The sequence below is a fragment of the Squalius cephalus genome, assembly GCF_949319135.1.
Source record: "Squalius cephalus genome assembly, chromosome: 21".
Lineage (NCBI taxonomy): Eukaryota > Metazoa > Chordata > Actinopteri > Cypriniformes > Leuciscidae > Squalius > Squalius cephalus.
In genome coordinates this window covers 3,837,786-3,862,865 of record NC_137142.1, presented here as the reverse complement: position 1 = coordinate 3,862,865, position 25,080 = coordinate 3,837,786, and the positions used below count along the sequence as shown (strand labels likewise).

At 37.8% G+C, this 25,080-nt stretch overlaps 1 protein-coding gene across 1 annotated transcript; it reads left to right on the top strand.

Annotated features, from left to right (window-relative positions):
* The first annotated feature begins 3,561 nt into the window (after positions 1–3,561).
* Positions 3,562–19,855, top strand: ifngr1l (interferon gamma receptor 1-like). The gene is made up of 7 exons (XM_079855600.1): positions 3,562–3,763; positions 12,180–12,297; positions 12,569–12,753; positions 14,628–14,758; positions 14,862–15,033; positions 16,643–16,764; positions 18,599–19,855. Exons 1-7 carry the CDS (start codon positions 3,694–3,696, stop codon positions 18,929–18,931), a joined length of 1,131 nt encoding a protein of 376 aa, XP_079711726.1. The 5' UTR covers positions 3,562–3,693; the 3' UTR covers positions 18,932–19,855.
* The last annotated feature ends 5,225 nt before the right edge of the window (positions 19,856–25,080 follow it).

The window sequence follows — 25,080 nt, the reverse complement described above, 5'->3', positions numbered from 1 at the left end:
CTCCTTCACCCCCTCATCTTCCTCCTCCTTCACCTTCTCCTCTTCCTCCTCCTTCACCTTCTCCTCTTCCTCCTTCTCCTCCTCCTCCTTCTCCTCCTCCTCCTTCTCCTCTTCCTCCTTCACCTTCTCCTCCTCCTTCTCCTCTTCCTCCTCCTTCTCCTCCTTCACCTCCACCTCCTCATCCTCCTCCTTCATTTCCTCCTCCCTCTTCCTCCTCTTCCTCCTCAACCTTCACCTCCTCCTCCTCCTCTTCAACCTTCATCTCCTCCTCCCTCCTCCTCCTCCTCCTCCTCCCCCCTCATCCTCTTCCTCCTCCTCCTTATCTTCTACCTCCTCTTCCTCCTCAACCTTCACCTCCTCCTCCTCAACCTTCACCTCCTCCTCTTCATCCTTCACCTCCTCCTCCTCTTCTTCCTTCATCTCCTCCTCTTCCCTCCTCTTCCTCCTCAACCTTCACCTCCTCCTCTTCATCCTTCACCTCCTCCTCCTCTTCTTCCTTCATCTCCTCCTCTTCCTCCTCAACCTTCACCTCCTCCTCCATCCTCCTATTCCTCCCCTCCCTCCCTCCCTGTTCTGACTTGAGTGAACAATATAAAACGGTTTGACAACGATGTGCTTAAAACTGAGAAGTTTTTCCTTTGAGTTTTCCGCGTACAGACGACACCATTGTCAAAATTATCCCCATTCACACGGATCATCATTGTCTTCAGAGATTCGGGTTTTTGTTGTTTACATGGAGTCCGTTTTCAAAAACGTTTGCGTTTTCAGGCACAAAAACGACGTTGTCGTGTAAACGAACGGCCAAAACGCATAAAAAGTATTACGTTTTTAGTTGAAAATGGTATCGAGTGAACAGCCCCTTAGTTTGTTTCCATGATTCCTAGTATGTTCTAATTTGTTGCCATGGCAACTCATTGTTTAATTTGAGTTAAGGTGATGATACACAGGGCAACTTTTTGAGCAATGTTGCTGGGCAATGTTGCCGTTAACGGGCAACCAGATGAGACACAGGGCCCACGACCGATCTAAATGATCCAGATAGAAATGTATTGCCCATGTTCAATGAGAAAGTGCCCAAGCAACAATCACTCTGCAAGATTGCCCAGCAACATTGCTCAAAAAGTTGCCCTGTGTATCATCACCTTTATGGTTAGTAGAATAAGTTGACATGCACTTGCAAAGTTACTTATAGTCAGTAGAATATCTGTTGAGAAGCATCAAAATAAAGAGTTAGCAGATATTAAGCAGACCGTCTACTAATACTCTATAATACTCTAATGAGAGTTAGTTGACATGTAGTTGCAAAGTCAACAGAACGTCTAAAGTGGACCATTGAAATAGTGTTACCAAATATTTTTCTAATCATTTACGTAAACAATGAATGTATTAAGACCAGTTATCATGTTTTGCTGATATATGAATATTACTAAAATTATGTTTATAACCTCCTCAGAAGCTCCATTTGCGAGAGCAGAGAGTCACACACTGGGGCAAAATAAAGTGGCTCAGCAAACCTCCTTATCTCATTCCCACAGTCATGGATAATATATCGATATCTGAATATCAGCATGACATGTACGTTTTTTACATATAGTTGTGCAAAGAAATTCAAAAGTAGGCCATCTTTGTTTGGACCATGAGAAAGAAAAGGGCAATGTTATTTGAAAAGTTGTTTCTGTCTTCAAGTTCCTCATGTGGTTTGACACGTGTTGGAAAACAGTCATAGAAGTGCTGAAGTGCAGAATCGTGTGGTTGTGGTGGCACGGATATGACAAATGCCAGAACTGAACGTTTCTGATAAGAGAACACTGTAAAAAAACCCACCTAATTCAACTTGAAAACTTGAGTATAATCTGTATAATCAAAATGGCTTTACAAGTCAAAACATAAAAAAAATGAAAGTTGAAATGTTGTCATATTGATCATATCATTTTTCTTTTTACAAAGATGGTGGAAATGCACAGACGGCGTCATGCTGCATTTTCTCACTGATTCTTGCAGCTCTTTTATTAATCTATATTTTCCAAACTGATCTTATGGCTTCTCCTGCAATATTTATAAACATAAATGACCAAATGAATCATAGCTGAATCAACGTAAGTGAGAAAGACAGCACTATGATGAAAGAATAACTGTAAATCCGGTAACTTATTGTGAAATTCTAGAATTACTGACATCCAATATCACCATTGCACACGTGTGCAAATTTCTTCCTTCGATGACTTAGTACAGATTTTCCACTCAAGGCAGGATCATCAAACTTACAGGACCTTGAAACACAGATCTTGCATGAAAGTTATATTTTCCTGCCTGAAACTGAACACGTGTTGTTCATTCAATAAGGGCTATTTCAGTATCTTAAATTGAATTCTGTCATCCAGAACTAAACTAAAACTAAAATTCCATCTATACAAAATATTTTCTAATTGAGCTCAATTGGTTGTGGCAAGTTGGGCATTTATATTTGGGCAAAGTGTCACATGTGTTTCACTTCTCGAATGAGTGTCAATAAACAGCAGTGTAGGCTATGCTAAATCTGGCAACCCAGCTGTAACAGGACACATTCCACAGCTTTAACCAGTGTTTTGTTAAAGTTAAGATAAAACATTCTTTAAATAACATTTATAGAATGTTCTTGTAACATAATTATTTATGTTGGCTTGAGAAACCATGAGAAAGTCAACATAGTGAAATTTTAAAGACAGTGTGCAATGTGATTTGACATTGGATTATTCCACTTATGTACTTTGAAAACCTACAAACCTGAAACCTGATTTCTTTATGCTATTGCTTGCACTTTGCTTATTGTGAACTTTAACTTGTATACTTTTGCTTTAATAATAAGCTTATTTATTAGAATACAAAATAACATAAAAAAGCCCTACATATACACAAAAAGAAAATGTTCTGAAAACAACATTTTGCGAGTAAAAACAAGGTTATAGAAAAATGTTGTACTAACATCATTGTAACCTTTTAACATTCTAATCACGACAAGAAAACTGAACATTTTAATGTTTTAGAAACATTGTAAATTGCTGTTCCCACATCATTTTTAATAAGCTGTGTAAATCCATATGGATATGTGATAACAATCCACACTATTCGGTACATAAACTGATAAATAAACGTTTTTTGTTTTTTTTTCAGGGGAGATGATGCTTTGTAGTCAACTTGACTTTCATCACAATATCACAAAACATTCTGACAGTTCACCCTGGCCTCAATACATAATAGCCTATCTATAGGCCTATGATGAGTAATATCGAAACTGTAAGGTGTTACCAAACATTCAGGTAAGCTCTACAATCATAAGTGTTTTTTTTTTTTTTTTTTTTGAAGCTTGAGGCCTGATAAGATGGAAAGCACCGTATCTTTCATTCAACCGGGTTGCCAGATCACACAAAACACGAAAATCTTAAAATACCCATCATGTCAGCAGTATTCATATATTAGAAAAACATATTTAGTAATCAAATAAAGAAAATAACGCATACAGTGTATAATGGGTTAACGGGGAACACGTCGCCTCTTACTGTGTCAGGGTGAATTTTAATATTTGGCAACCCCGAGTGAGTCCAGTCGAGGGAAAGCGCAGATCTCCGCGAGACCGAGTCAGGAAATGTTGTTGTTCGGGTTCCGGACGCACATCTGAAGTCGGCCTGAGAGTTTGGGGAAAACCGGTTTGCGACAATGTTAAAGCACCCTGTATTCCAGTTTGGGGTGTTTTACGCCTTATTGTGTCAATATGCCTTTGGTTTTGGTGAGTATCATATTGCTAAAGCTGCTTGTGCTAACGATGTCTATCTATCTCTGTTTATGAGCGCGTGCGTCCATTAATGTGATGTGGGATTTCTGAAATATTCAGTAAAATAACAATTTATACAGTATGTTTTAAATAATCGCCACTTGTGTTTTAGCTGTAGGCTATTATTCAAATGCGTGGATCATTTCTGGTAACCGAGCTGTGGTTCCCATATCATATCATTTCCCAAATCTGGGAAATGTAACGTTAAGTGTTTTACTGTTGTGATTCCCCTGCCCGAAAATGCATTCTCGTCTGGGCTGTTTTTGAGTTCAATCTTTATTTAAAAAAATAGCCTAGAATATAAAATATATTGGGATTCAAAATAGTTCACATTTTGTTGTTTAAAAAATAATTCTAGAACCTGTGTGGTGTAAGCGAGTGTTTATGTAGGCCTATGTGCGCACACATTCAGACGGTCTCCTTCATAATGTTTGTTTTTCAGTATGGCATATCTTACTAAGAGAGTCGTAGTCGAGGGACTTTATTTGTAATGTAGCCTGATAAAAAATGTTCCTCCTGCTCACCAAGAACAAAGACTGCATTGTTTACTGTGCTAACGGTACTTTATTCTTAACAAACAAAGGCATCGCCACATTATTACACTGATAATTGACCAACCAAAAAGTGCTAAAGCGATATTTGGGAGGCGTTTTCTTCATATTAATAAATGACTGAGGCGGCTTCAACTCTTTTGTAAGTGTTTAATAGGGCCTATACCAGGGGTATTCAATTAATACTGTACTACTGTAATAATACTGAATGTGGGTTCAGGGTTTTCCTCTTGAAGTCTGGACCATTTTTATTTTTTGCTTAAAATAAGTATCTACTAAAACCAAACAAACAATGTACATAATAATCAAAACGCCTTCATTATGAGCAGAAAACAAAGTTAACTAGTCATTTCAAAGTTTGTTGTCTTTCCTTGCCATTTACAAATAGCCTAATTTTCCCAATTAGGCTATAACTATGTTTATTTTGAAATGCTCTTAACATGTTGATTAATAATGCTAACACGTCTTGTCACAAATCTGGTTTAAACGGTCATAATAAAATAACTATATTTGTAGCATTGTTGTTTTCTGCAGTGGTTTAGCGAAAGTATCGATCTATTTTACTGCTCACTGTGTTTCTGCTACTGTTGTAATAACCCTTCCTTTGACGTATTTGCCTCTAGATGAAAATATTAGAGTGGATATAGAGACAAAAGATCATTATCATAAATGACCTTAAACGCTTGTGGTGTAAACTACTCCGTTGTTTCGACTTGCTGCTCACTTTAACTACAGTAAAATGGTGCTACAGTTATTATTATGTGTTGCGGTGTTGTTGGAATTGAATATGACTGGCCTGTAGCTTTTTGGTAAGCCAGCCAAAACACCACTTTATTATATCACCTGTATATTACCCTAAAGCTTCCACTAAGAAAAATAGTCCATTACAACATAGCCTACTAATCAACTTAGGAACAAGACAAAAACTGCAGTGCATTACCGCAGTTATACTCTAGTCCTGATGTTCATTCACTATGGTTGATAACTGAGGCGCTTGATGGCGTCAGTTGCTTTTGTACGAAACAAGAGCAAGTCTGCGATGTGACGTGATATTAATACTAATAATAATTAGTGGGAATATCTGAGTGCCATGATCGATCCGTCTGAATCAAGAACTCCAGAGAGCTGTGATAAATGACCTTAGAGCTGTGATAAATGACCTTAGAGCTGTGATAAATGACCTTAAACGCCATGATCGATCTGTCTGAGTCAAGAACTCCATAGAGCTGTGATATGTAATAAGATGTGTAATAAGATATGTGCTTCTGTAGAAAAAAAAACTATTCCCAGACAGCAAACGTGTTTTATAAAGAGCACTTTGTCTGGAAAGCATCTAATCAAAACAAGTTACGTCAAGCCACATTTACTTACAATACAGACTGTTTCAAAGCATCTTTACAGTGATAACAGGGAAATATTGCAACAAAGTTTGTTTCGGATAGCAGATCTAAAAGAAAACAGCGTCATAGTCCAGCTCAAGTAAGTTCAGTGAGTTAATTTCTGTTGTAAAAAAAGTTATTGATTTAGTTCATTTATCTATTCAGTTTCCAGATTCCTGGTAGAGAGCAGCATTAATCTTAAGAAGCAATCCATTAGTCAGAGAAGTTGCTGTAAGCATTTAAGAGAGGACAGTGCAGGCCGTCCATCATCAGACATCAGGAATGACGTAATGGAGGACAAATCTGCAGTGCTGTGTTATATATTGTAACTTTATTTTCATTATAACACTCGCCAACCCGCCAAATGCGGGTAAAAATCAACTGTGGTGGGGGAACTCACTTTGCTGGGGAAGTTCGTGTAGACAAATCTGCGCAGATTTAGCGCAAATCCTAGTGAGTCATCATGATTGCGCAGAATCTGCTCATATCTGGCTTACTTGAACACACATCACTACGCAACAAATAATGGCGTGCTTGTTCATTTGTATTGAAGCAATAGCGAAGATTAAAAAGCATAAAAAAGACAGTGTTATTTTCCCATATCCTACATTTTCTTGATGTTCTTTGTACTGTATTGATCTGTCCACATAAAACACAAATAGGATAAAAGAGGAAGGGTGGAGATGCTGGATGACAGGATTTTGTGAATAAAAAATGAATGTATGAAATCCAAATTATAAATATTTTATATATATATATAAGCTGTGACGTAGTTAATCTGTTTTAGGCTATTTCTTCTTTTTTTCTTTTCTTTTTTTTGGTTCTGAATGGCCGGTAACCTAAAAATTTAATTTCAATTTAATTTAATTTAAAAAGTTTAATTTAATTTAATTTAAAAAGTTAATTTCACACGCGTAATAACACGCGAGTAACACTGAGTAACGCGCGAGTAACGCGCGAGTAAGACTGAGTAACACGCAAGTAACACGCGAGTAGCACGCGAGTAGCACGCGAGTAGCACGCGAGTAGCACGCGAGTAGCACTGAGTAACACGCGAGTAGCACTGAGTAACACGCGAGTAGCACTGAGTAACACGCGAGTAGCACTGAGTAACACGCGAGTAGCACTGAGTAACACGCGAGTAGCACTGAGTAACACGCAAGTAGCACTGAGTAACGCGAGTAACACGCAGTAACACTGAGTAGCACTCGAGTAACGTGCGAGTAACGCTGAGTAACACGCGAGTAACACGCGAGTAACACGCGAGTAACACGCGAGTAACACGCGAGTAACACGCGAGTAACACGCGAGTAACACGCGAGTAACACGCGAGTAACACGCGAGTAGCACTGAGTAACACGCGAGTAACACGCGAGTAACACGCGAGTAACACGCGAGTAACACGCAGTAACACTGAGTAGCGCTCGAGTAACGCTCGAGTAACACGCGAGTAACACTGAGTAACACGCGAGTAGCACTGAGTAACACGCGAGTAACACGCAGTAACACTGAGTAGCGCTCGAGTAACGCTCGAGTAACGCTCGAGTAACGCTCGAGTAGCACTGAGTAACACTGAGTAGCACTCGAGTAACGCGCGAGTAACGCTCGAGTAACGCTCGAGTAACGCTCGAGTAACGCTCGAGTAACGCTCGAGTAACGCTCGAGTAACACTGAGTAACACGCAGTAACACTGAGTAACACGCGAGTAGCACTCGAGTAGCACTCGAGTAACGCTCGAGTAACGCTCGAGTAACGCTCGAGTAACACTGAGTAACACGCGAGTAACACTGAGTAACACGTGAGTAACACTAGGTTTGAGTGTCAGTGTGTGTCTGGAGCATAGACTGTAAAAAAAGATGGACGACGCCCCTTCGCTCTCTTCCATTGATGAGAACTGAAGCCGCCAGTGTCCCGATATGGCGCTGACATATTGGAACTTGAGTCTGCGCAGTAGCGATTTCGGGACCAGACCTGCGCAGTCGTGAGCAGGAAGTAAAGCCGTGAAATCAACGCTCCGCCCTCACTCTCGCAGGGAAAGTGCATTCTGCACACTTTTTTAACATTGATTGCAGTACGACAAGAGGCTTATTAAAATAAATGAAATACAATCACCTCAGTCCTCCGAAGATCCCGAAAAAAATGTCCGTTGGTGCTTCAGTGACTACTTCACTCGGAGAATCTGTCAATCACAGCTGTCAATCATGACGTTACACCACCGCATCACGTAACTAACTAAAAACCAACTTATTTTTGAAACAGACACTTGAACTTACATCAGCGTGATAAAAACGACAGCAAATGACAGAAACCACCTTTGGAAAAAGATATTTGAAGTGTAATTTAATTGTTTAGTTGGTCTCGCGTCCCGTTGAATAACACGGGGAGGCGGGGCTTATGACCTATACTAGGACCAGTCACCGGGGGGCGATCGAGACGTTTTGGCTTCACTTTTCAGGGCTTGTGCGGCACGCTTGGTCTGGAGCTGCTGTGCTGTTGGCAACTAACAACGTTTAACGTGAAAAACGCTTAACGTGGCTTAATGTACTAATACAGTGATATTAAAAGACAAAACTCAACAAACACCTTATTGATAAACCATAGGCCTACTATGTACAAAAAATCAGATGAGCCCAGAATTTGAATGCAATGCGTTTAATTACACATTAAGCATAACTTTACTAGTATGATGTTTACTGAGTTTGGTCTTTTAATAACACTGTCTAGTACATTAAGCCATGTTAAGCGTTTTTCACGGTAAGCGTTTTAGAATGTCCCCTAACAACCAACTCTTGTTTGTAATTACTATTGTGTACTGTATGTTAATTTTTTTGTGCTTCCTTGTCATTCTTTCATCATCTGCGCTTTATTTTTCGTGAAGCGTTACTCCGTTGCGCTTCTGCTATGATAAACAGACATCCACTCTTGTGAGTGTTAGGGAGAGTCGCGCTGACGATTGCTAGAGAATGCTATATATATATATATATATTAGGGCTGTCAAACGATTAATCGCATCCAAAATAAAAGTTTGTTTTTACATAATACATGTGTGTGTACGGTGTATAATTATTTTTTATATATAAGTACACACACATGCATGTATATATTTAAGAAATATTTGCATGTATATACTGTGTATATATATTTATATTATATATAAATATTTTATATATAAATAACACATTTTCTTAAATATATATATGCATGTGTGTGTATTTATATATAGAAAATAATTATACTCCGTACACAGACATAAATTATGTAAACACAAACTTTTATTTTGGATGCGATTAATCGTTTGACAGCCCTAATATATATATATATATATATATATAATGATTAAAATCTCAGTATTTCTAATTATGTTTATCTGAAGATAGAATAATCTATCTATAATGTAACTTTTAGTTTAAAGTCGGCATGAGACGGAAGTTGAGATTGTCATTTTTTTCCTTGTTGTGACGTATATCCGAGTGAAACGGCTTCTGAAATTAGAAAAAAATGTAGAGCGGGGCTTGATTTCGTCCTTCGGGAATTGATTGGATCGTTGGAGGTTGGGCGTTGCAAACAAAATGGAGGCAGATTTGAATGCCAGTTTACATTCAGTTGTGGAGGATTTCTCTCCACCGGACTCCCCACCGTTACCCTCCCTTTCGCCATGGCACGTGACGGAAAGAGAAGAGAGGTCGTTTCGAGGGGGGAGGGAAGGGTAATGTATTTGATTAAAGATTATAAGGGTACATGAATTTAAAAAAAATAATGAAGTGCACAGATAAATCATTTATAATAAACACTACAATATTACATATAAAAAGAAAATTTGTCAAATTTGATTTCATGCCGACTTTAAAGTTTTAAAAGTTTTACATGCAGGTTCTTGCATTTCTCCTGCCTTCAGCACATCGGATGGCTTGCAGAGGCAGATTTCCCTTTACTTTAGGGTTCACTTAGCACTAGTCAGCAGGGATTATATTTCTATTGAACTCCATAGTGTCGGTTTGCAGTGGGTCTCAGATGACTGTAGTTTGGCTTTAGAGCTCAAACGTTTGTTCGTATGATTGCTTGTGTTTGCGTGAGAATGTTTCTCTCATTTCTCTCATTTCTCTCTCTCGCTGTTTCACTTCCTTCCTGTTGTTCTTTTCATTCCTTTGTTTCTGTCTCTTGTATTTCTTTCTCAATTCTTGTTTGCACCAAGTGTGCCAGTCAGCCAGCCGATGTCTTGGCCAGAGTTTGCTGTTGAATGTACAGTATGGGTGCTATTTATCGTGGCACAGACTTTGGTTTTATTTTCACACATGTGTCACAGTAAAACCACAGCTAGGTCTGATGTGAGCGGGTGTGAAAATGTCACTCATCACACGTGGTTACAGCTGCAAATCAGTGTGGCCTTTAGCATTGTTCGACTGCGACGCTGCTTCTCTGGCTGAAATCAGAAGACGAAATAAACAGCGAACAAACACAGGCTTTTATAAGCAACCGCCTACTGCTGTTTTACATTCCCTGCACCCATGGCAAGGCACAAATAAAACCCTTTTATTTTAGCCAAAAGAATAATGTCAAAGGGTCACAAAGGTGGCATGTGATCTCAGTTCTTTGGCAAGGCTGTATATATATATATATATTTATTCCCACTGAAATACTCTCACATCAAAACTAAACTGCACTGTGTTAACAGCACTAACTTCCTCTTCAGTGCGAAAACTGATTTCTGCTTTCTAAATTTCACTTCTCTTCAACAAAGTTTTCTCATACAAGTCCGATTTTTTTTTTTTTATTAGGTTGATTTTCATTGATAATTTGGCAACTTTTTCCTCAAAATGACTATTCAGAAACCACATTATGAGCTTTGCTCAACTGTCTCGCAGTCGAAATATGTCTAGATGCTGTTAGTTACTTGCTAATGTTATGTCCGAATGGTTTAACAATTAACACTACAAAAAAAACATCTCATTCCACTGTTTATAAAGAAAAAAAGTCAAGAAGACATTGTTTTTTGCACTATTGAGTGGTGTAACATTTCATAGTCTAACATCAATGATAAAATCTCCCAGTTATGGCTTTGTGGTTTTTTTTTTAATGTACTAATTTTTATGAGCATTTTTATCTCTAATTGCTTAAATGATTGAGTTTTTCCCCTCAAATCAGAGTACTCATCATCATAACCAATGTTGTCACTCAGTTTACTATGTAAAAACGTAGTTAAAATGATCGAGTCCTAACACGTAATCTACCAGGAGTCTGTGGTAATGTCTCTACTCTCGAGTGTGTTTTACGCCTTCATATTGTGCAAGAGAAGCTTTTCCTGTGACTAGCCACCACTTCCTCAGATCAAGACGACCCCGTTAAGCTGAAATAGCATGCAAAACAATGAACAAAAATAACATGTATTTGTCTAACACCAGACAAAATACAAAGACAGACATCCCAACCTGCAAAAGGTCATTTCAGGGAGGTATCCCGAATATATATATTTTATATATAAAAATTATAAATATATAAAAACATAATACATCATTTCTATAGGCTATAGGCCTATGCAATTATTTGTTAATAATATTACAATATGTAGATTACTTTTACTATTTATATAAGCTGCTTGTACTATTCATGTAAACTGCTTTTATTTATATTCCATTGCAGCTTTGAACAGGTCTAAGGGAGTTTGTTGTCTTCATGTAGCCTTGGCAACTAGCCGGCCTGAATAATATGCACATGCATGAAATGAAACTGGTTGAACTCACCTCAACACGTCTTTTACAATCATTTAACCCGCCATGGGCAATGCTGAAGTCACTGTTACGAACTGTACAGCGTGCAAGACTATCATTATGTTTTACTCTTATAAGACAGGGGTACACTTTCGTGTAGTCTGGCGTAATGTGTCTATACTTTCATTTTTTGGGGCACTCTCCCTCTGCCATGGCGCTCCTGTGTATACTGTATACTTGTATACCTGAAAAACTTAAAGCCGTGTTTATTTCATATCTCTCTTTATCATATTGCATTTATTTGTGCCATTGGTTGAAATTAGTTTGTTTGCTTATTTGCTCTCATTTTATAACGGTCCTTTTACTTTATTTTGCTTTAAAGAAAAGTCGATTTTTCTACTCTTCTTTGAAAGAAAATCAGTATTGTCAGGTCACACTTGTAAAAAAAAAGAAAAGAAAATTGCAATAGGTGCATCTTTAATTATTAAAACATATTTTTGAAAAGACATTTGAATATAGCCATCATTTATATTTGTCTGCTAAACTCATTTCAAACATGTATGCATCATATCATGTGATTCAAACCTCAAAACTTTTATCAAGGAAATGACGCATGTCTGAAAAATGCCTCAACATTTCAGTACCTGTTAAGCAATACTGGAAGAAACTGTTGTTGTAATCATGAGTTTGCAATGGCGTCTAAATCTGAGTCTAACCTGCGTTTGTTTTTCTACAGTTCCTTCTGCAATAAACGTCAGTGTTGTGTGTCACAACTTTGTGAATGTGCTTTACTGGAACTACAGTGATCCAGCTGATCAGATGAGGTTCAGTGTACTGGTCGATTCTTACGAAAGGTACGTGTGTGTGTGTGTGTGTGTGTGTGTGTGTGTGTGTGTGTGTGTGTGTGTGTGTGTGTGTGTGTGTGTGTGTGTGTGTGTGTGTGTGTGTGTGTGTGTGTGTGTGTGTGTGTGTGTGTGTGTGTGTGTGTGTGTGTGTGTGTGTGTGTGTGTGTGTGTGTGTGTGTGTGTGTGTGTGTGTGTCAAAAGCAGCTGATGAAAACAATTTCAGAAAATCATGTGACATTTCCTAATCACAAGATGCTCATTCTGTCTCATGTATCTGCAGTGGTGGTCCCCAAACCGTCGACACTTCCCAGATGTTCCTTGATATCAGCAACTACAGCAACGACGCGGCTGATGATTATATTGTGGATGTGACGGCATATGTTGGACAAGAGAAATCTAAACCTGCCTCCATTAAATTCACATACAGCGAAGACTTTTATAATGAGAAAACGCATAAATATAAATGTAAGTTCTCTGAGTAGAACTTAATAATATAGATACAGTATTATACTTTTTTTTTTTTTACAGTGAAATTAGGGTTTGCATGGCACTAATGATGATGAAACACTTGATATTTACTATACTTGTACATCCGCAATTTATTCATCCCAAAACGGAAATTCAAAACTTTATTAGTCTTTTGATTATTCTTAAGTGTGTTATAGTTTTAGTAAAGATTAAGCTTAAATATCTCAGAAAATCTTGATTGATGAGATGTTCAACTGACAGTAGGCACGTTTCCATTACAGATTTGCGCAAAACTTTTGCGATTTTTTTTTCTCCTTTTTTTTCTTCTAAATGTCGACAAAAAACTATTGCAAAATGACGGCGTTTCCATTAACCGATGTTATGCGACTAAAACTTCATTTTTTTCCTCTCGCGATCAGTAAAATCATTCAAAAATGGAGGTTTATGTACTATATCCCAGCCAGTGCACTAGCTATTATTATTAATGGAAGGAGATGTATGTGTGTTTTCCAAGCAGTAATGGTAAGGAACGACCCTTATTACACTTGTGAGCGGCACATATGAGGAGTTTCTGGGTGTTTCTCCCTCAGATCTGCTTCGAGGTCTTGATTGTGGCATTTCTTTGAGGTTTAGAATCCATTATTGCTGTAATTATTTTGTCTTATATGAATTCTTAAGAACCCCGTCTCATATTCTGTCCAAACACACCGCGTCGTCTACGTCAGCTGACCTGTAAATGCGCAAAACTGTTTCAATTGCATTTTTGCGAAATATTTCTTTTTCGAATTGCCTGTAAAACCACCTCATGCGAGTGCAAAACCTTTTTTGCGATAAATGGGAGTTTTTGCGAAAATTGCGTGTTTCCATTAAGCGTATTTTCAAATCGCAATTTCAATTTGCGCAATTTGAAGGGTAATGGAAACGCCGGCTAGTTATGATGAAGGGTGTAACGGTACACTCATGTCACGATACACTACTATTGCGATACTTTAAACAAAAATAAACTGCTGATTTTAATGCTAGATTTGATATTACATCAGGAATGGACTTGAATAGGCTTGGACTTGGTCATGGTCCCCAATTCACACAACATTCATGATTCTGAAGTTGAAAACACAGAATTATGTTCGACACGCTAGACTCTGTCCCTGACCACATATAAATAACGTAGGCCCGTTTTACTGGTAATATCAGTCACTAAAACCACAATGTCCCATCTCTCCCTCTATTAATGCACTTATATGACAAAAAGAAACCCTGAATCATCATACTACTAAAACTACAAACGTGATTCAGTGATTTAAATGTGCTTTGACTTTGAGTGCCGCTCTTCAGATGATCAGTCAGTTCTAATCAGAATGACTGTTCCCAAACTTAAAAGAGTTTGTTCATCCAAAAATTAAAAGTCAGTCTGCATTTGCTCACTCCCATGTCGTTCATGCGCACGCACATCCACTTGAACATCCGTGTTAACGACTGTATGTGCTTTGATCAGTAAATCTGTTTATCATAATAAGCAAACTCTATATCACGATTCATATAGTTCACATCACTGATACATATTTTCGCATTTTGATATCACGATATTCGTTAGACCCCTCTTGGTGACGTCATTAATACTGACTTGATTGGTTCTTTCAGTGCGGCATTTGTTTAACCAAATATCTGCCTTTATTTCATTTACACACAACCAAAGCCTATAAACTTCCCTATAACTTTAATTCTTATCTTTTTAATTTAATTCTTATCGCTTATTGGTATTTAGTGTTGGAATTCATCTTCCTTAGTCTCTTGCAAGATTAATTTTAATATTACAGTTTTTTGTCCTTGTTGTCTTGACTGTATAAGCAATATTGTGCTTTTTTCCCCAGGCTCTTTGGACTTCCCAGCTGTAAATACATCTGTCCACAAAAATGAGATTGAAGTGTCTTTTTGGCACCCTTCCATATTTTATGAGCTGGATATTCCGGAGGAATTCAAGTACACGGTCACATATGATCAGGTCGGAAATGCAGTCAAAAAACATTGATAGAGGTGTAATCGCAAAGACTCCTCCATGTTACATTTTTCTTTTCTGAAATCACTATTCTATTCTCCGTCTTCAGGAAACGTTTGAAGACTCATGTTTTGAGGATGAGGATCTGTGCATTGCAGAAATCCACCTTAACCAAAGCATGGCCGGACAGTGTGTTGAGTTGAGGTTTGAAGGGAAGATCGCTGCTATTCCTACACACACCTCCAGAAACGTCTGTGTCCCTCAGCTGAAGCCCCACACCGGTAAAACGCTGCAGATATTGAGATTTCTTGCTTGCACAAGATAAAGCCCACACATGAGCTGGGTTTGAAATCTCCTCACTGACTCTTCCATGTCATGTAAGTCACTACATGAGAAAGAGTGAGCGAAGGTTAGTGTAAAGGGATGCACCGGTGTGAACATTTTGGCCGATAACGATAATTCTTTATATTTGAAAGCCGATCACCGATATATTGGCCGATAAATCTAAATCTAAATTTTTTTTTTTTTTGAGAGCCTGATTACAAAAACAAAAGTTTCTTAGACTTTTGTTTTTGTAATCAGGCTCTCAAAAAATATATAAGATTTAGATTTAGATTTATCAGCCAATATATCGGTTATCTGTCATAAATTATAATTGTGTGCTTGTAATTTTCTCATTATAATTTTATGTAGCCGTTATGACAGATTTGCACTTACTTTACTGTATTTTCCTTTTTTAAGTGAATCATATTTCAAGCAACTCAAAACCAGCTGAAGGAAATAATCCATCATATATATCGGTTTTAATATATCAGCCAAATTTTCTTAATGCGCCGATAACGATAACATTAAAAATTAACATATATCGGTCGATAACGATATGGTGGCCGATGTATCGCGCATCCCTAGAATATGGACACTGATGTCACATTCATGCACCAGAGACGACTGTGAAACACTTTAATCACAAACGGTTTGTGGAATACATGAGGTGCATTCTGGGATTGAATGAGTGCACTGGATAATCTCCACTATGGTTTCAGTCACCACTAATATTGCACTAGGGAATAAGGGGTGTTTTTTTTGTTATGACATATTTCTGTGCCACTAACTGCACCAAACAGAATTGTGATCGGTTTATTATTGGTAAAATATTGTAATATTTGTAAAATATAATTTTTTATTTAGGGCTGTGAAACGATTAATCGCATCCAAAATAAGAGTTTGTGTTCACATAATATATGTGTGTGTGCTGTGCATAATTATTTTGTATATATAAATACACACACATGCATGTATATATTTAAGAAATATTAAGAAATATATATACAAAAAAATTGTATTTTATATAAATATAAATATTTTAATAACACATTTTTCTTAAATATATACATGCATGTGTGTGTATTTATATATACAAAATTATGCACAGCACACACACATATATTATGTGAACACAAACTCTTATTTAGGATGCGATTAATCGTTTCACAGCCCTATTTTTATTATTATCATCATTATTATTAAATTTAGTATCAAGTATGCTGCCTCCTAAAATACATTGGTTTGGCCAAATTTTAGCACCTTGTGTATTATTGGTGGAGAATCCCATAATGCATTGCAACAAGCTCAGTGGAATAAATCCAGGGTGTTGGCTTAAGCAAGATAAATGTTGCGAAAATATGCTTGGAATTCATTCAACACCGATAAAGGACTATTTAAGCCGTTATCTGTCCGGTTGGAGGAGCGCCTCAACTTATTTGAGAACTTGTGTTGTTTTCCCCAGTTTTGTCTGATGCTGATAGTGGAGCTTCACCTTCAGCTTATGAGAATGTCAGTATGTTGTGAGTACTAGAGCAGATGGCTTCATTGACATGTTGTTTTCTGTAGACCACGCAGGATTAATCATGGCTCTGCTGGGAGTTGGGGTCGTGATGCTCTTCGTTATCGCAGGCGTTGTGTGGGTCCTCTCCAAGAAGTGGTCCAAAATCCCCAAATTTCCTGAAGTTTTGGTTGGTCCTTTCACTTTCTATTTCGCTTTCTATTTTCTCTTTCTATTACATCTGACATTATGGTATATGCATGTTTCACCTCAAATGGAGTGTTTAACCCTCATGTTGGTCTTTTTGTCCTCTGTGGGACACTTTTGTTGTTGTTGAAGAATATCATTATAGACCTTATTCACAGCAGCGCCATCTTTGATTTTTAATGGGACTGAAAGCGAGGCTGTGAGGGACAGACATGCTTCTCTTCAATGGGCTGTACTGTTATTTAATGTGTTTTTGGATTGTTCTGCTCATGAAACACTGGAAAAATATCTTTCCAAGAAATTTCAGTTGACAAAAAACTCCCGACAATATAAGCTGTGGAAAATTGTAAGTAATCTTAGGAGCGTTATTCAGCTTTTTACAGCGGATGCCATTGGAAACAAGGCAAGTCTATAATCCCTCACAGCCTCACTTTCATACCTGTCATGGTGCTGCTCTGAATAAGGTCTATGGTAAGCTACATACACACTGTAAAGCTTCAGGAGTGTCAACCGCATTTAAATACGGCGATGAATCCCCTAAATTATAATTTCGTGTCTGTATTGCAATGATTGACATTGTGTTAAGCAAAACAACATTCTGGCATCACGCTTGTTTGCTATCCACTATTTGAAGCAACATTACAGCGACCTAAGGCTTGTTATTTTCTGTGGCTTTAACCAGACCACTGTCTACAGAGGCAGTGTGGTGTGCGTAAGGCTTGCGGTGTTGCCATGTCCACTTATTATAAGTATTTTCTAAGCTTGGCTAAAGCGAATAAGTTTATGGAGCTATTAAAGTAGGTAGATGCAGGTCGTGATATTTTGGTCTTATCTCAGTATATTATTATTATTTTGGTTTATTATGAGCTTCGACACAAATGAGTCGAGGCTCGTACCTTTTTCCCTGTGGTTTCTTTTGCACCGCACTTACAGAAGAGAGAAACATCTCTGATGCACATTTAAATACATCATTACATTTACAACTACTTGCACCAATAGTGTACAGAACATAATAAAGCACTAAAAGCTGAACTGAGAAACTAATTTAGCTGCAGTGTGTATGTGGCATTGTTACTAGCATATGACTTCCAGACTCATTTTATGGGCAAGAATGACACACGGAAGAGAAAAATGCCAGCAGATGATACCATAATAAAAACATAAACTTGTGTACAGAACAACCTGTAAATTTTACAATTTAAAACTGCAATATATAAAAAAGGGTTAGACCATGCTTCTACTAAAATCTAAAAACTGTTTTGTACCTTTAACATATACTGACTACCTCCATAACACTGATAGCAAAGAGAAAGACGTCTTCGAAACGTAGCTTTTCCACAAGCTGAGGTAAATGCTAATATATAGAAGGTGCACAGTGTCACAAAACAGCATCTGGTAACACACATGACACTAAAATAATGCAGTAAACATTCATTTAACAGCATAAGATGTCATTTAAAACCCTAATATACCAACAAAACTAAGAAATAAACAATTATCAAAATGAAAAACCATCTAATGTGAAGTGTCACACAAAGATCTCTGGGAATGTCAGTTTATTTATTTTTACTTACAAAAAATATTTTATTGTAACATTACATGAAATGTAAGGTATTTTCCCCATATAGTAAGGGAATTTAACAGATTACTGTAGTTTTTTTACAGTGCATGTTAGAAATGTTAAAATGTTCACATGAAATGTTCCTTTAGGGCTTTAATGCATCAGTGTTTTGTATTTGTGACGTGTGTAGTGACTTCTTGCTGACTCAGTGATGTCAGTGCCAAGATTAACCCGGTTTGCTCTTTTCCATACGCAGCGGAGCTTTATTCCCGGCCAAACTCCTACAACAACACTCCCTTCCCAACCCGAGAGCAGTGTCAGTTCTCCAACGGCGTCTGATGGACACAGACCACTTCTGACTGAAGTCAGCTATGGTTCTTCCCCCATTTCTGTAGACAGCGAAGCGACCACTGACCTTGCTAACACAGAAGCGAATGAGCCTGAGGCTCCTGAAGTGGATGAGGAGGACTTCACGGGCTTCACCCAGTCGTCTGACTATAACAGTCCCAAATTCCTGATTGAAATGAGTCATGAGGACTTAGCTGAGGGATACGGCCCGCGGCCACCCGTTCTTTCTGAACCTGTGTAAGAATAACACAGAAAGATGGTCTGTTCACACCAAGTCATTTGATGAAATCATTATACGGTCCATTAGCAATTTCACTCACACACCCGTCCAGCGGGATCAGGTTGTGCTTACTGTAATGAGATGAAACTACATCGCTCCCATAATGCAGCCAGCGTAGATCTTTTGCTTATGGTCCGAGCGATCTAGTTTTCTCGTAGTTTAGATGGGGTGTAACGGGTGCATTGACAGTGGTTACCTTTACATGCACACACACACAACTCCTAAAAATTTGCTTATTTAGAAAACCCGTTGTTACATGCAAACCAATAACCTGGCAATGCAGGTATACCACATTCACAGGAGTGTAAAAAATCAGGTTATTCCCCAGTAGTGACGTCAAAATGGACAATGTCCTGTCAGAAAAATTGCATTTGTTGTTTATTTGAATAGGGACAGATAGAAAAAAAACATAGATTATTACATAAAGAGCAATCCGATGCCTGTATCACAGTGTTTATAGCCATGGCTAATTCGCAACACCTGTCCCTATAAGGGCTTTTAACAGTTAAGATAATAAAGAAGTCACTTTTTTTTTTACAGTGATTATAATAAAATGTCCAGAAACCAGTTAGCACCAATAAAACTGATCGCACACCTCACATACACACAGCTGTACATCTCATCTGGCATGATCACACTGCTGCTGCTGCTGCTGTATGAACCAGGCTTTTGTTGGACAGTTTAGTTAAAGTCTTTATATTTGTAGGAAGCCAGTTCCACTGATTGGCTCCTTTCACAGAAAAAAACATTTTGGGCGAAAGATGTTTTACAGAATGGAACTTTACAGTCTCCACATGTAGCAGCTCTTGTTGATCTGGAGGGTTCCTCCAAGCCTGTTCACAAATTTACAAAGTTCATGACAAATGTTTTTTTTTTTTTTTTTTTTTTTTTACAAAAATACCAGATTGTAAATTTGACGCTTCATCATCATTCAACCAAAAGATGTATTCCCACTCGACAACATCAGAACGCATCTTACACACTCCTTACACAAGGACTCTCTAGTGTGTGTGTGTGTGTGTGTGTGTGCTCATGAGCCATAACTTTATTCTGTTATTCTTGATTTTGTCATGAAATGCATGTATAGATCATTGCATAATATACACGGCACTTGAAGTTGTGGATCAGTCCTGCTGTTGTCTTGACGGTGCAGAGGCTGTTTGTCAGAGGCTGTTCCTGGGCTGTAACTTCGCCAAGCTGAATATCTCGCCCGTCCGTGTCGCTATATACACACATTTCTGTGCAGAGACTTAATCTGTTACATATGTGAAGTCTTTGCTGCCATTACACCATATTCATGTGTCTTATAATAACAATAACATGCTCCATGTAATGTGTGCCTAAAGCTTCTCTGTAATTGTACATTTCTCAGGCTGAAAAGACATTATGTAGGTTGTATAAATAGAAAATACTGCATTACTCTGAACGCCTCCAGCAAACATTTCATGATGTAGTTGTGATGTCACTTTTTGGTGTTTAGAAAAAGTGGAAAATGTTATTAAGGGGAACTTTTTTTTTTTTTTTCATTATATGCACTTTTTATGATATCCCTTCTAATTTCCCCCCAAATGTCTTGTAATTTTAAAGTTTTTTTTTTTAATGCTCTTTTTATTTTATGCTCTTTGAAAATCAAGGCAAATTTTGCACTCAATTAAGATTATCAAGAATGTACGAGTCTCTACTCTGTCCAGACAAGATGGCAATTAAAAAAGGCTCTCTTAAGTTAGCTTGTTAGCCCAAAAAATGACAATCCCATTCCTTACTAACCATTCAAAATATTAGCATTTACATTTATGCATTTGGCTGAACCTTTTTTATCTGATGTCACATTCAATGAATTCAAGGCATACAGTTGATCAGTATGGGTTCTTGCTGTTGCTAGTGCCATACTTGTCGAGTTTGATGATTTTGTGTTTGTCAATTTCATGCATATGTAAATATATCTAATCTGTATATAATATCTGTTTGATGTGGATGTGCATTTCCACATTGTTGCTATACATTTTAATTACATTAATAAACCAAGTGACTGGCTGCTTCTTTGCTTTAGCTGTTGATTGACACTCTTGAGCACTACGCATACTGTACATTTTGGAGGAGAATTGGGCCTTTTGCTCATATATGCATTTAATATATCCTATATAATATACTGTAAGGAATCATAAGTCTGCCCTGGCCCAGATTCCACCTCAAGATATGGTTGATTCTGCTCACTCCCCAAAGATGGCTCATTTATCATAGAGAAAGTGTTGACATACAGTACTGTGCAAAAGTCAAACTAAATCCAGAAGAACTGCGGGAACCAGGCACGGCGCCAGGATTCCAGTTTTGGATGGGCCAGACCAATTGTGGGTGGGCCTTAAATTAAAAACATTATCCAATCACTGTTTAACCTAATAAAAATTATTGACTAATATACTGTTATATTATCTGTGAGTAGTATACATAATATAGATTTTAATAGCTTGATGCTCTTTGAATATTTTGTTGCATTGTAAAAAGTTTCGGTGCATAAGACGGAACTATTCGCGATCGCTCTCCATGGTTCTGACCAAAGAAGAGCGCTTTGGAATCTCCATTACGCATCATACCTGGCTTTGTCTCTTAGTGCGCTACGAAGACTCTTAAGGTATAACTTAACTAAAGGTATGCTACCACTAAAGGTATACCATTGCTAGGCGTCTTCAGGGCTATCATCCACTCGCGAGGCAGAGGCGCTAGCGCCCTCCGAGCAACGGCGCTGGTCGCCGAGAAAGATATGATGGAGTGGGTAAGACATGATTTTATGGAAGCTTGTTTCCGCCACAAAATAATAATACAAAAAAAGATAATTGCGACTTTTTATCTCACAATTGCGCAATTCTGACTTTATTTCTCAGAATTGCGAGATATAAAGTCAGAATTGCGTGAAATAAAGTCGCAATTGCGTGTTATAAAGTCAGAATTGCGAGATATAAATTCAGAATTGCGAGAAATAAAGTCGCAATTGCGTCTTATAAAGTCAGAATTCGGACTTTTTTTCTCGCAATTGCAACTTTATATCACGCAATTCTGACTTTATAGTACGCAATTGGGAGATATAAAGTCAGAATTGCATGATATAAAGTCGCAATTGCGTGTTATAAAGTCAGAATTGTGAGATATAAACTATTCTGAGGTAAAAAAAATAAAATAAAAAAATCATTCCCCCTTAGAATTGGACTTTATATCTCACAATTGTGAGTTTATATCTCACAATTCTGAGAAAAGATGTCAGAATTGCGAGATATAAACTCGCAATTATGTGTTATAAAGTCAGAATTGTTTGATATAAAGTCGCAATTGCGAGAAAAAAGTCAGAATTCTGACTTTATATCTCGTAATTCTGAGAAATAAAGTCAGAATTGCGTGATATAAACTCGCAATTGTGAGATAAAAAGTCGCAATTATCTTTTAAAATGTTTTATTCAGTGGCGGAAACAAGCTTCCATATGATTTTGACCACTTCATTGAGTTTTTTTTTTTTTTTTTTTTTTTGTAGAAAGACTCTTTTTAAAAGGTTTTCGTTTTTTATAAATTGTATCTTAATTTTGATCAATGTTTTATCAACCAATTACCTGTATTTAATAAATGAGAAGGAAATATATAGCAGAAAATGTAATAAGGCACCAACACGAAAACTTGCACGTGAACTGGAGGGCGCCGAAACTCAGCTTGTGCCTCACAGATTTTAGAAATATAGGCTATCTATTATAAAAAGCTTGAAATGTCTACTTTAAACGAAAATATTCAAAACCAAAAGAAATAGGCTACTCTCTGATTATGTAATCCATATCTCCATCCATCTCCAATCCATCTCTGGCGTTCATGGCGAGTCTGCATCGTCAACTTCATCTTTGCAGCGACACAGAAAACACCAGTTTATTAATAAACAATTAAATGTCTCCTTGCTATTTTAGACACATTCATAATCATTACTTTTACCGGTTCTTTGTGGCAAGCTTTATGTGTGCGCTTGAGTGCGGCTATATTACGTAAACGCTCATATCCTGTTTAAGTAATTAAAATAATATACGATTTGTCCACGAATGGCTTTATATGAAAAACAACTAGTCGACTAGAAAAAAAATTAGTCGGAGGCAGCCCATATTCCGCATATTTTCGAGCCAGGCAGCAGGCAATTCTGGGTTGAGCGAGCGACCCTGCGGAATTAGCGAGCAGTGCGGAATATTCAGAAAAGCGCTCTGATCGGAACAAACCCGAACCACTGTCTGCTGAACTTGCGCAGAAACATCAAAATAGATAACAGCTTTTTAAAATTGTTTTTAAAACTAAACATTTAGACTATTTTAGCACAAATGATGAGCTTATTGCCATTTTTTTATAATTCTTGACAAACTTAGAATATATTAAAAGTTTTTTTCTTTTTGAAGAAAAGTTTTGGGTGGGCCTGTTAAAAAGTGGGTGGGCCTAGGCCCGTCAGGCCCACCCATAACGCCGTGCCTGGCGGGAACGTCTCCGAGACGCTTGAAGAAACCTTCCTGCAAAGCTCCCTGAGAAACTATGCTCAAGTGTACCTGGACAAAAGCCGTTTTAAACGCAAAGGGTCATTACACCATATATTGATTTGAATTTGTTAATAGAAGTTAAATTATAAATAAATTCAAATTATGATTTTATTTTTGAAAGCATTCTCACTTTACAGCATTTTAACACAAGTGCCAGTGCTTTTCCCAGTCCTGTAGCTTTGCAGGAAGGTTTCTTCAAGCATCTCGGAGACGTTCCTGCAGTTCTTCTGGATTTAGTCTGTCTCAGTTTCTTCTGTTTCTTCATGTAATCACAGACGGACTCGATGATGGTGAGATCAGATCATACCGGCTGTTGTCAGACTCCTTGTGCATACACAAATCTCACTGGATTATTACAATTAATGGCAAAAAGAATGTTTGGAAATGTAAACTGATATTTCCTACTGACACACTACAGCAAAAGATAGAAATAACTGACTTAAAACCACTTTTTTTTTTTTTTGGAGGGGAGGGTATTAACATGCCTAAGACATTTGCACAGTACTGTATAATCTATAGAAAACAATTGTAGAACAAGTTTGAATATTATAAAAGCCAGACGTGTTTTTAAGGCCTTGTTGCCGATGTGACTGTGACTACAAAGGTCAAGATGAGACGTTTGTGCATAGACAGGGGTTTTTAAGTAAAGGACAAGTGACGGTGAAAGAATAAGACCATTGTTTAGAGGTGTCGTGGAAGTTTCTTGCCTCTGAGAAGAATTGATTGTCCTTGGAGAATGTTACATGTTTGCCAGCTTCATTAACATACAGACCACAGCTGTTACAGCAGGAGCAGCTTCAGTTCATTAGAGGTGGTAAACTAACAGGATAAAGGCTTGAGTTTCGGATGTTCAGGGTTTATTCCGACTCAAGGTGCTTCGTCTACAGTGTACTTCGCTACTGTTACGTAGGGATAATGTAGAGCGAGGCGGTTGTTACTGATCAGGACCCCGACGCGAAGCGGATCTTGAATCAGCCTGAAGGCCTGTTGTATTCGCTATAACAACCGCCTCGCCTACATTATCCCGCTTATTACATGGCTACCTACCAAATAAATCAATAATTTGACACAAAATATTGATTTAAAAAGGAGTTTATTGATTTAAAAACGATTGTATTGCTTCCGCTAAAGAAAATAGTCTGTTCCGTCTCTACGGTTAGAAGAATCCTGCGTCCATAGCAACGCTCTGCCTTGCATAGCAACGGTGTGTTATACTTCGCAGCGGTCTGTTATCACGAATTATTACATGGCTTGGCTGAATTCCAATGTAGAATGCGGTCTGTTATTTCTTGATAACAGACCGCTGCGAAGTATAACAGACCGTTGCCATGAAAAACAGCGCGTTGCTATGGACGCGGAACGGACTATTTTCTTTGGCGGAAGCAATACAATCGTTTTTAAATCAATAAACTCCTTTTTAAATCAATAATTCGTGTCAAATTATTTATTTATTTTGTAGGTAGCCATGTAATAAGCGGGATAATGTATAGAGAGGCGGTCGTTATAGCGAATAACAACCCCTTCAGGCTGATTCAAGACCCCTCCGCTTCGCGTCGGGGTCCT

What these genes read in the sequence shown, in the direction of transcription:
- ifngr1l (XM_079855600.1), top strand. Translation starts at nt 3,694, where the DNA reads ATGTTAAAGCACCCTGTATTCCAGTTTGGGGTGTTTTACGCCTTATTG. An exon ending in GAAAACGCATAAATATAAAT is followed by an intron (nt 12,754 to 14,627) that starts GTAAGTTCTCTG and finishes TTTTTTCCCCAG; the next exon opens with GCTCTTTGGACTTCCCAGCT. An exon ending in TCAGCTGAAGCCCCACACCG is followed by an intron (nt 15,034 to 16,642) that starts GTAAAACGCTGC and finishes TGTTTTCTGTAG; the next exon opens with ACCACGCAGGATTAATCATG.